General features: G+C 52.4%; 1 protein-coding gene across 1 annotated transcript in view; it reads left to right on the forward strand.

The window, feature by feature from the left end:
• The first annotated feature begins 916 nt into the window (after positions 1 to 916).
• hpn (hepsin) overlaps positions 917 to 12,885 on the forward strand; it is a 38,265-nt gene continuing 26,296 nt past the window's right edge. Inside the window, exons 1-2 of the mRNA XM_059641347.1 lie at positions 917 to 1,385; positions 1,558 to 1,679. Of these exons, the coding sequence (XP_059497330.1) occupies positions 1,664 to 1,679 (16 nt within the window). The 5' untranslated portion in view covers positions 917 to 1,385; positions 1,558 to 1,663. The remainder of the gene's footprint in view (positions 1,386 to 1,557; positions 1,680 to 12,885) is intronic.

Consider the following 12,885-nt stretch of genomic DNA (forward strand, 5'->3'; position numbering starts at 1 on the left):
CTCTCTGATGAAGGGTCTAGGCTCGAAACGTCAGCTTTTGTGCTCCTGAGATGCTGCTTGGCCTGCTGTGTTCATCCAGCCTCACATTTTATTAGTCTGGGGGAGTGTTTGGGGACCAATTGGAGAGATCATTCTAAGGGCTGGCATGGCTCAGATGGCTGAATAGCCTCCTCCTGTGCTGTAGGCTCATTTCTGCTGGCCCCTTAATATCCAAGGGTTTGTTTTTATTAAGAACGGCACATTTTGGCAAACAAACTCCCCGCTCTGGGTCTTTTCCTGACCTTCTTCATCCATGTCCCTCCGGTGACCTGCCCTCTGCCCCAACAACTTGATTGAAATCACCCCCACCCACGCCACCTTCCCCAGGGATCCTGACCGGCCCCATTCAATCTCCCCCCTGACCATGCCTGTCTGAGGGGACCTGTCCCAGCTCCTCCGGCAGAAACCGTCCTGGGAAATCCCACATCCCACCCCGCGGCCCCTCCAAGGCCTGGATATCCTTCCGAAAGTGGGGCTCATTCAGGATACAGCACCGGCACTCGCTCGCAGCAGTGTCTACGTTCTAAGGGACGCACTGCAGGCCGCTCCTTCCAAACCCACGGCCACTTCCATCGGGAAGGACAAGGGGCAGCAGGTACATGGGACCACCAGCCCCTGCAAGTTCCCCTCCGAGCCCCTCCCCATCCTGACTTGGGAAATATATCCCTGTTCTTTCAGTGTCGCTGGGTCAGAATCCGGGAATTCCCTCCCTAAGGGGCCAACCCTACAGCACATGGGCTGCAGCGGGTCAAGAAGGCAGCCCATCCCCACGTTCTGAAAGGGGGGCAACTAGGGATGGGGCAATGAATATTTGCTCCAGCTACATCTCATGAGTGAATACACGATTACAAATTCTAATTCCGTGACTCATCAACAGTTCAGCAATGACTGCCCTTCGAAGCAAACAGTAATGAACCCTGACGCTCAAAATTAGTTCATGAGAAAGCTCCCTGTTACAATCAAACCAGCAGGACAGGTGTAAGATAACAAGGTGTCGAGCTGGGTGAACACCCCAAGCCCAGCCTTGTAATTGCAGGGGAATGTGGTTTTAAATGGTCCCTTCCTGAGTGTCTGTGGTCGGTGGGGGGAGGGTGTGACTGAGTGGCGTTTAGCAATCTCCTCTCCGTTCCACCTCTGAAGCTTTTCTGTGGCTAAGACCAGTGAAACGTGCTGTTTGTAAATTGATTGAGAGACAGACACAGAGAGAGAGAGAGAGAGAGATAAAAAGGTGTCAATTTCATTGGAATCTCATGATCAGGAGGAATGTAGAAACTGTTTTTTTAAAGTTCAGAAAAAGCTTGGGATTTCATCACTGTTTCAGCTGGATTTGAGTCAACTGGGAGCAGGTGAGACTTGTTTACTTCCAGCTGGCAACTTTTCAGTAATTTTCTGTGTGTGTGTGTTTTTTAAAGAAGAGTTTATAAGCTGCTAAACTTTGCTGTGGAGTTGTTAAACTGTTGTAAAAGCTGGATAGATGACCTCTGTTTAAAATTCTCTTTTCCTCGGTCTCCGTTACAGCTCACCTGTTTTGGAAGACTGGAGTTCTGTTTATTTGGGAGCTGGGATTATCCGCCATTGCTGGCCCTCTGTATTTTCTCTGCCGAACCTGAGAATTAGTAACAGAATGACCGAGCCGGAGGGTATGTGCTTTACTGTTTTTTGAGAAAGGTTAGCAATGGAGTTGTAAGTGAAGACAATGTATTGTGGGTTTGTGCCCCTTCAACAACAGCCCGGGGCCATTTTCCCTGGAGCGTCGGGGGCTGAGGGGTGACCATATAGAGGTTTGTAAAATCATGTGGCGCATGGATAGGGTGAATAGACAAGGTCTTTTCCCCCAGGGTAGGGGGAGTCCAAAACTAGAGGGGGCACAGGTTTAAGGTGAGAGGGGAAAGATTTAAAAGGGACCTGAGGGATAACTTTTTCACACAGAGGGTGGTGCGTGTGTGGAATGAGCTGCCAGAGGAAGTGGTGGGGGCTGGTACAGTTACAGCATTTAAAAGGCACCTGGATGGGGACATGGATAGGAAGGGGTTAGAGGGATATGGGCCAAATGCTGGGAAATGGGACTGGATTATTTTAGGATATCTGGTCAGCATGGATGAGTTGGGCCGAAGGGTCTATTTCCGTGCTGTGCAGCTCTATGACTCTAAGTAGTGGGAGTGAGTGTGAATATTTCACTCCCTTAAACCCGCGCTCACTTCATTTGACCATTTTCGCCTCTCAGTCTGACCTTTTCCCCTATTGATGTGGGGTTGGGGGTGAATACTGTGGGACAGCCCGGACCAAGGTATTGAAAAGACTTTCCCCAACACCCCCACCCTGCCCTGACTTAAAGCGCCCCATACTTTGTTAACTGGCCTGAAGGGTTCCTGAGGCTGGTTTTATGTTTTTTTTTGTTTGGGAGGTGAGCAGGTAGAGGGAGAGAGGGCGTGCGACGGTCAGGAGAGTGAAAATGTACTAGTAATCATCCCACTGATGGAGTCCAGCTTGGCAAGGTGATATCTCCCATAGAGATAATGGGAACTGCAGATGCTGGAGATTCCAAGATAATAAAATGTGAGGCTGGATGAACACAGCAGGCCAAGCAGCATCTCAGGAGCACAAAAGCTGACGTTTCGGGCCTAGACCCTTCATCAGAGAGGATGATGAAGGGTCTAGGCCCGAAACATCAGCTTTTGTGCTCCTGAGATGCTGCTTGGCCTGCTGTGTTCATCCAGCCTCACATTTTATTATCTTGATATCTCCCATATCCTGTTGATCTGTCTGCCCCTCTTTCTGTGTCACCTTGCAACCTGCTTTCAATCTCGCAGCGCTCACCCTTCAGAATCAAGATTCAACATGGGATACATTGGTAGAGGTGTTGAGCTGGATGAACACAGCAGGCCGAGCAGCATCAGAGGAGCAGGAAGGCTGACGTTTTGGGCCTAGACCCTTCATCAGTAGGTCTCGGCCCGAAACGTCAGCCCATTTCTGAAGAAGGGTCTAGGCCCGAAACGTCAGCCTTCCTGCTCCTCTGATGCTGCTTGGCCTGCTGTGTCCATCCAGCTCCACACTGTGTTATCTCAGATTCTCCAGCATCGGCAGCTCCGACTATTCCTGATGGGATACATTAGGCTTGGTTAGCTATGTATGACTCATTGCATGGGACCCAGCAGCCGATGACAACCCATCTAGCTGCAAATAAAACACCAATTGCCCCCTCCTTCCTGCTTATTCAGCTGACCAGTCTTCTCTCTGGTCTCCCCACTCCCTTACATTTACAGCTGACCCCCAAACTGTAGCTGTAGAAGGAACTGGTGAGGCTGTACTTGGTGTGCTGTGCACAGTTCTGGTCTCCGTCCTTGAGAAAGGATGTAGTGGGCCCTGCAGGGGGTACAGAGGGGGTTCACTAGCTGAGTTCCAGAGTTGAGAAGGTTGGCTGATGAGAGATGGAGTAGACTGGGGCTGTGCTCATTGGTATCTAGAATAATGAGGGTGGAATCTTAGGGAAACATGTAAAATTACGAAGGGCGTGGTTAAGATAGAAGCGGGGAGGATGTTTTCACTGGGGTGGGTGAAATGAGAACATGGAGGCACAGCCTCAAAATAAGGAGGGGGGAGCAGGTTTCGGACTGAGTTGAGGAGGAACATCTTCAGCCAAAGGGTTGTGGATCTGTGGAATTCCCTGCCCAGTGATGCAGATGGGAATTCCTCGTTGAGTGTTTTTAAGGCAAAGGTAGATTTTTGAGCAGGAAAGGGATTAAGGGTTAGGGTGAGCGGCTGGGTAAATGGAGCTGAGGCCATGAAATAAAATCAGCCATGATCTTCTAGAAAGATGGAGCAGCTGGATGGGCTGAATGGCCGCCTCCTGCCCCTATTTCTGATGAGCACAGTCTCCTAATACTGCAAAGATTAACTAACCTGATATCAAATCCAAACAGACCACATCTACCAGGAGCTGGGAGGGTCATATTGGGGCTGTACAGGACAGTGGTTAGGGCCACTTTTGGAATACGTGTCCAATCCCGGTCTCCCTGCTACAGGAAGGATGTTGTGAAGCTGGAAAGGGTTCAGAAAAGACTTACAAGGAGATAATAGGAACTGCAGATGCTGGAGAATCTGGGATAACACTGTGTGGAGCTGGATGAACACAGCAGGCCAAGCAGCATCAGAGGAGCAGGAAGGCTGACATTTCGGGTCTAGATCCTTCTTCAGAAGGAGAAGAGGGTTCTGAAAGAAATAGGGAGAGAGGGAGGCGATGATAGAAGGTGGATAGTGGAGCAGATAGATGGACAGGCCAAGGTCGGGGATGGAGCCATTACAGGTGAGTGTAGGTAGGGAGTTGGGATGGGGGTGAGGAGGGAGGAGTGGATAGATGGGAGGGAAGATGGACAAGCCAAGGAGGTGTGCATGAGATGTGCTGGCCTTGGGATGAGGTCGGTGGTGGGGAGATTTTGAAGCTCGTAAGGTCCGCAGTGAGACTGTTGGATTGTAGGATTCCCAGGTGGAATATGAGGTGCTGATCCTCCTGTTTTCAGCCGGCAGCTGGAAGGGTTTGAGTTATAACGATAGGCTGGTGTAATGATTATAATGAGGTCAGCTGGGTGAGCTTCATAGAATCTAAGTTCCCTGATTGGGGATCTTAATCTGACCCAATCAGGGAGCCCTGGCTGACAGATAGAAACAGGGCTGTCAGAGCCTCTGTTGGCTCGGAGGGAGCTGGCCAGTGTTAAGGACTCTCCCGCGTAAATAAATGGGGAGTGGGTGATGGGATACTGGCCTCTGTGGGGTTATTTCATCTGGGAATTTTAGAGGTTTTTAAAATCCTAAGGGATGTGAATGGCCAGGGTGTTTCCCCCCCAGGGTAGGGGATTCCAAAACTAGAGGGGCACAGGTTTAAGGTGAGAGGGGAGAGATTTAAAAGGGACCTGAGAGGTAACTTTTTCACACAGAGGGTGGTGCGTGTGTGGAATGAGCTGCCAGAGGAAGTGGTGGGGGCTGGTACAGTTACAGCATTTAAAAGGCATCTGGATGGGGACATGGATAGGAAGAGGTTAGAGGGATATGGGCCAAATGCTGGCAAATGGGACTGGATTAACTTAGGAAACGTGGTTGGTGTGGATGAGTTGGGCCAAAAAGAGTCTGTTTCTGCGCTGTGCAACTGTACTCTGGTCCCTCAGATATCCACCCGATGTTATTCACCTTCAGGAAAACACACAGGCCCCCCAGTGAGGTTCTGGTGCATTTTGTCTTAGATCAATGTTAGCTTTGTCGACCCCCTCGGCCCCCGGTTTCTCTCTGTTATCATTTCTCCAGTCGGAATTCAGAAAGTTCTGGGTCTATTGTGGGATCTTCAGGAATATAGGAAAATCCAATGTGAACTCCTCCACCCTGTCATAGCCACCAGCCCAGCAGCTGAAAGTGCTGGAAAAGCTCAGCAGGTCTGGTACCATCTATGAAGAGAAAGACAGAGTTAACATTTTGAGACCCTTCCTCAGAACTATTCCTCAGTTCTGACGAACGGTCACCGGGCCTGAAACATTAACTCTGTTTTCTCCTTCACAGACGCTGCCAGACCTGCTGAGCTTTTCCAGCAGCTTCTGCCTTTGTCATGATTTACAGTGCCTGCAGTTCTTTCAGTTTTTATTTAGCTTAAAGTCCTATATCAGTCCTGTGCTGGCTCTTTCACTATTTCTTGCTGCTTGCTCTCACTCAACACTCAGTAGCCCATTCCCTCCAGCGGTAGTAGGAGCTGCAGGTGCTGGAGAATCTGAGATAACAAGGTGTGGAGCTGGATGGGGACAGCGGGCCAAGCAGCATCAGAGGAGCAGGAAAGATGGCGTTTTGGGCCTAGACCGTTCTTCAGAAGAACGCCCATTTCTGAAGAAGGGTCTAGGCCCGAAACGTCATCCTTCCTGCTCCTAAGATGCTGCTTGGCCCGCTGTCCCCACCCAGCTCCACACCTTGTCATCTCCCATTTCCTCCAATAAGCTTTTCACCTCTACTGTGAAAAGAGATCCCAAGTTATATTTTTTTGGCATCCCTGTCAGATTTCCGCATTTTTACCCGACCTATTTCAGCTTCTCACTGACCTCTGTGCAGTTTAACCACTCTCCTCCTTTTTATTTCTCTTTCATAAGAACGTGAGAGATAGGAACAGATCATCCGGCCCATCGGCCCTGCTTCGCCTTTCTATAAGATCATGGCTGATCTTTGTCATGGGCTCAGCTCCATTTACCCTCCCGCTCATCCTAACCCTTAATTCCTTTACTGTTGAAAAAAAAATGTATCTCTTGCCTTATAACATTAAACTGCCTCAGGGGGCAGGGAATCCCACAGATTCACAACCCTTTGGGTGAAGGCGTTCCTCCTCAGCTCAGGCCTTCCCCCTCATTTTGAGGCTATGACCCCTCGTCCTATTTCCATCTGCCAGTGGAAACAGCCTCTCTGTTTCTACCTTATCTATTCCCTTCATATGTTTCTATAAGATCTCACCAACCCCCCACCCCAGCACTAATTCTTCTAAATTCCAGTGAGCACAGTCCCAGGCTACTCCATCTCTCCTCTTAAGCCAAACCTTTCAACTCTGGGACTGACCTAGTGAACCGCCTCTGTACTCCCTCCAGTGCCTGTCCTGTCCTTTTCTCAAGTGAGGAGACCAGAACTGTGCACACTGCTCCAGCTGCAGCATAACACCACACCTGCCCCGCTCCCCGCTTTTAAACTCTACACCTTTCTAGCGCTAGAGGATAATATTCCATTTGCCTTCCTAATTACCGGCTGTGCCTCCAAACCAACTCTTAGTGAGCGCTGATTTTTCGATCTCCTCTTGCTGGCTTTTGTAGCGAACACCCTCAAACTGACTGCCTAACTCAGCCGTTTCCGAGGATGGGACAATTTCAATCCCTTTGGGTCTGGAGTCACGTGTGGGTATCCAAGAAAATCCAGAGGGGGCTTTTATGACAATCGATGCCCAAGAAGAGATTTCAATTGAAGGTTTATTCAGTGATTTTGTGTTTTTATGTGGAAAAAAATTCCGTTAGGTGTCGTAGTGGGATTCAATGCGCGGATCACTAACCCACTCACAGCCAAGTTCAGATTTTTGAAAGTTTTCCTGTCCCTCTTTTGGTTGAGCTGTAAAACCTTGCCAACTTTTCCTGGAGCACTGGGGGCTGAGGGGTCATAGTCGCAGATCACGACTCGCGTGAGACCAAGTTGAGTTCCAACTGGTTTGTTTGAAATCGCACGTTTTCAGATCCTGGTGACATGTGACTTCTGACCACGTCCACCCCAGTCCAACATTGGCATCTCCGCATCAGAGTCATCGGGCTGTGCAGACGGAAACAGACCCTTCGGCCCACTTCACCTGTGCTGACCCAGATATCCTAAATTAACCCAGTCCCATTTCCCAGCATTCAGCCCACATCCCTCTAACCCCTTTCCTATCCATGACCCCATCCAGGTGCCTTTTAAATGCTGTAACTGTACCAGCCCCCACCACTTCCTCTGGCAGCTCATTCCATACACGCACCACCCTCTGTGTGAAAAAGTTACCCCTCAGGTCCCTTTTAAATCTTTCCCCTCTCACCTTAAACCTGTGTCCCTCTAGTTTTGGACTCCCCCACCCTGGGGGGAAAAGACCTTGTCTATTCACCCTATCCATGCCCCTCATGATTTTGTAAACCTCTATAAGGTCACACACAAACTCCATCCCACTGCTACCCAGCCCCCAAATTCCGGTGCCAAGGGAGTACAGCGCTGTTGGAGGGTCGGCGATGTCAATGTTTTATGACGGTAAATGGTAATTTAATGGCAATCGTTGCCTGAGATGAGCTTTCAGTTTAGGATTGATTAATTGACTGGCAATCCTACCAGGGGTGTGTTTGATCTGAGGTCCTGCCCCCAGGGCAGTGGTAGAACAGAGGAACCTAGGGTATCAGGTATATGATTCTTTGAAGTTTGTGTCACACATGGGGGGGGTGGGGGGTGTGGTTAAGAAGGCATTTAGCACATTTACCTTCATTGTTCAGACATTCGAGTGTAGAAGTTAGGGATGGTACAGGACGTGGGTGAGGCCTCTTCTGGAGCACGGGGTCCAGCTCTGGTCGCCCTGTTACGGGAAGGCCATTATTAAACTGGAGAGGGTTGGGGAGAGATTTACCGGGATGTTGCCGGGTGCGGAGGGATTGAGTTATAAGGAGAGGCTGGACTTCCTACACGGGAGCGTCGGAAGTTGAGAGGCGACTTCACAGAGGTTTATAAAATAGTGATGGGATAGAATTAATGGCAAGTCTCTTTTCCCTAGGGTGGGGGATTTGAACACTAGGGGGGGGGAACATACTTTTAAGGTGAGAGGAGAGGGATTTAAAAAACATGAGGGGCAGCTTTTTAATGCAGAGGGTGGTCCGAGTATGGAATGAGCTTCCAGAGGAGGTGATGGACGTGGGCACAGTTACAGAGTTTAAAAGACCTTTTTAGAAAAGTACATTAACAGGAAAGGTTTGGAGACATCAGCGCAGGGAGATGGGACAATTTAGTTTGGGAATATGGACTGAATCAAAGAATTCCTGCAGGGCGGAAGGAGGTCGCTCGGCCCATCAAGACCACGCAACCTCTGAAGAGCATCCCAGCCATAAGTCACATACCCTATCCCTGCAGTGCAGCATTCCCCACGGCCAATCCACCCTAACCTGCACATCCCTGGGCACTATGGGTAATTTAGCATGGCCAATCCACCCTAACCTGCACATCCCTGGGCACTATGGGTAATTTAGCACGGCCAATCCACCCTAACCTGCACATCCCTGGGCACTATGGGTAATTTAGCACGGCCAATCCACCCTAACCCGCACATCCCTGGGCACTATGGGTAATTTAGCATGGCCAATCCACCCTAACCCGCACATCCCTGGGCACTATGGGTAATTTAGCATGGCCAATCCACCCTAACCCACACATCCCTGGGCACTATGGGTAATTTAGCACAGCCAATCCACCCTAACCCGCACATCCCTGGGCACTATGGGTAATTTAGCACGGCCAATCCACCCTAACCCGCACATCCCTGGGCACTATGGGTAATTTAGCATGGCCAATCCACCCTAACCCGCACATCCCTGGGCACTATGGGTAATTTAGCATGGCCAATCCACCCTAACCCACACATCCCTGGGCACTATGGGTAATTTAGCACAGCCAATCCACCCTAACCCGCACATCCCTGGGCACTATGGGTAATTTAGCACGGCCAATCCACCCTAACCCGCACATCCCTGGGCACTATGGGTAATTTAACACGGCCAATCCACCCTAACCCGCACACCCCTGGGCACTATGGGTAATTTAGCACGGCCAATCCACCCTAACCCGCACATCCCTGGGCACTATGGGTAATTTATCATGGCCAATCCACCCTAACCTGCACATCCCTGGGCACTATGGGTAATTTAACACGGCCAATCTACCCTAACCTGCACACCCCTGGGCACTATGGGTAATTTCCCATGGCCAATCCACCCTAACCTGCACATCCTGGGGCACTGTGGGTAATTTAGCACGGCCAATCCACCCTAACCGGCACATCCCTGGGCACTCTGGGTAATTTAGCATGGCCAACCCACCCTAACCTGCACATCCCTGTGCACTATGGGTAATTTAGCACGGCCAACCCACCCTAACCTGCACATCCCTGGGCACTATGGGTAATTTGGCACAGCCAATCCACCCTAACCGGCACATCCCTGGGCACTATGGGTAATTTAGCGCGGCCAATCCACCCTAACCTGCACATCCCTGTGCACTATGGGTAATTTAGCACAGCCAATCCACCCTAACCCGCACATCCCTGGGCACTATGGGTAATTTAGCATGGCCGATCCACCTAACCTGCACATCCCTGTGCACTATGGGTAATTTAACACGGCCAATCTACCCTAACCCGCACATCCCTGGGCACTATGGGTAATTTGGCACAGCCAATCCACCCTAACCGGCACATCCCTGGGCACTATGGGTAATTTAGCACAGCCAACCCACCCTAACCTGCACATCCCTGGGCACTATGGGTAATTTGGCACAGCCAATCCACCCTAACCGGCACATCCCTGGGCACTATGGGTAATTTAGCGCGGCCAATCCACCCTAACCTGCACATCCCTGGGCACTATGGGTAATTTAGCACAGCCAATCCACCCTAACCTGCACATCCCTGGGCACTATGGGTAATTTAACATGGCCAATCCACCCTAACCTGCACATCACTGGGCACTATGGGTAATTTGGCACAGCCAATCCACCCTAACCTGCACATCCCTGGGCACTATGGGTAATTTAGCACAGCCAATCCACCCTAACCGGCACATCCCTGGGGCACTATGGGTAATTTAGCACAGCCAACCCACCCTAACATGCACATCCCTGGGCACTATGGGTAATTTAGCACAGCCACTCCACCCTAACCGGCACATCCCTGGGCACTATGGGTAATTTAGCATGGCCAATCCACCCTAACCGGCACACCTTGTAACGTGTGAGGAAACTGGAGCACCCAGACACTGGAGGAACATGCAAACTCCACACAAACAGGCACCCGAGGGTGGAATCGAACCTGTGTCCCTGGCACCATGAGGCAGCAGCGCTAGCCACTGAACCGCTGGGCCTGCTGAGGTGGTGCTGGGTACTAGAGGAATGTACCTTGGCTGTGTTCCGCGTCCTCTGAGGTTGGCAGTGGTAATCTGGGTGAAGTATTGAGTCTCACTCTTATTCACAGAGGCTGCATTGTTTGACACGGAAATCTGAGCGGATTTGTAATTAAAACTGTCCTTTTACTGTCTCCTCACTGATCCACAGTCCAAGTGAGAGCGGCTCAGATTGGCAGCAGAGGGCTCGGACAGACTGACTGACTTTCCAGAGATAGGGAGGGGGTGCGGGGGCTGGAGGGGGTTACAGAGATAGGGAAGGGGTGCGGGGGCTGGAGGGGTTTACAGAGACGGGGTGGGGGTGGCGGGGGCTGGAGGGGGTTACAGAGACGGGGTGGGGGTGGCGGGGGCTGGAGGGGGTTACAGAGACGGGGTGGGGGTGGCGGGGGCTGGAGGGGGTTACAGAGACGGGGTGGGGGTGGCGGGGGCTGGAGGGGGCTACAGAGACGGGGTGGGGGTGGCGGGGGCTGGAGGGGGCTACAGAGACGGGGAGGGGGTGGCGGGGGCTGGAGGGGGCTACAGAGACGGGGAGGGGGGTTGTAGGGTAGGGGCAGGAGGGGGCGGCAGAGACGGGGAGGGGGGTTGTAGGGTAGGGGCCGGAGGCTGTGGCAGAGACGGGGGTGGGGGTTGTAGGGTAGGGGCCGGAGGCTGTGGCAGAGACGGGGGTGGGGGTTGTAGGGTAGGGGCCGGAGGCTGTGGCAGAGACGGGGGTGGAGGCTGTAGGGTAGGGGCCGGAGGCTGTGGCAGAGACGGGGGTGGAGGCTAGGGGCTGGATGTGGTGGCGGGGGTGCTGGGGAGAGCCGGGTGGGGGGATGTCGCTGTGAGCTGGGGAGGGGGCGCTGGGGAGAGCCTGTCCTGTTCTGGTGCCTGAGGAACTCTGATGTCAATGGCCTGCAGTCAGGTCTGTGAACTGGTCAAAGGTAGATCCTGCTCATGGAGACTGGTGTCTGGCTTTACCTCTCTGGGCATCGCGGTCCGTCTGTCGGTCTCCCTGTCTCTGTGTCTCTCTTTCTCTCTCTCTCTCTGTGAATGTAAGTCTCTCTCTGTCTCTGTCTCTGTCTGTCAGTCACTGTGTCGTAAAGTAACAGGGACCAAGGCAGGGGACAGACGCACAGAGTAGAGACACCCTCTAGCCCGATCCACATCGATCACTGGATTGATTAACTGTAATTACACGTACGGGGGTTCGGCAAAGCCAATAACACCCCAGACCAAGTGCATCAGGGCACAGCTCACAGGGCACAGGGCACAGGACAGGATTCAGCGCGATGTTAGCAGGGAAGGGCACAGGACAGGATTCAGCGCTATGGTAGCACACAGGGCACAGGACAGGATTCAGCGCGATGGCAGCAGGGAAGGGCACAGGACAGGATTCAGCGTGATGGTAGCACACAGGGCACAAGACAGGATTCAGCGCGATGGTAGCACACAGGGCACAGGACAGGATTCAGCGCGATGGTAGCACACAGGGCACAGGACAGGATTCAGCGTGATGGTAGCGCACAGGGCACAGGACAGGATTCAGCGCGATGGCAGCAGGGAAGGGCACAGGACAGGATTCAGCGTGATGGTAGCACACAGGGCACAGGACAGGATTCAGCGCGATGGCAGCAGGGAAGGGCACAGGACAGGATTCAGCGCGATGGCAGCAGGGAAGGGCACAGGACAGGATTCAGCGCGATGGCAGCAGGGAAGGGCACAGGACAGGATTCAGCGCGATGGTAGCACACAGGGCACAGGACAGGATTCAGCGCGATGGCAGTGCACAGGGCACAGGACAGGATTCAGCGCGATGGCAGCAGGGAAGGGCACAGGACGGGATTCAGCGCGATGGCAGCAGGGAAGGGCACAGGACAGGATTCAGCGCGATGGCAGTGCACAGGGCACAGGACAGAATTCAGCGCGATGGCAGCAGGGAAGGGCACAGGACAGGATTCAGCGCGATGGCAGCAGGGAAGGGCACAGGACGGGATTCAGCGCGATGGTAGCACACAGGGCACAGGACAGGATTCAGCGCGATGGTAGCAGTGAAGGGTACAGGACAGGATTCAGCGCTATGGTAGCACACAGGGCACAGGACAGGATTCAGCGCGATGGCAGCAGGGAAGGGCACAGGACAGGATTCAGCGCGATGGTAGCGCACAGGGCACAGGACAGGATTCAGCGCGAT

Source organism: Stegostoma tigrinum, chromosome 41 (genome assembly GCF_030684315.1).
Source record: "Stegostoma tigrinum isolate sSteTig4 chromosome 41, sSteTig4.hap1, whole genome shotgun sequence".
NCBI classification, from domain to species: Eukaryota; Metazoa; Chordata; class Chondrichthyes; order Orectolobiformes; family Stegostomatidae; genus Stegostoma; species Stegostoma tigrinum.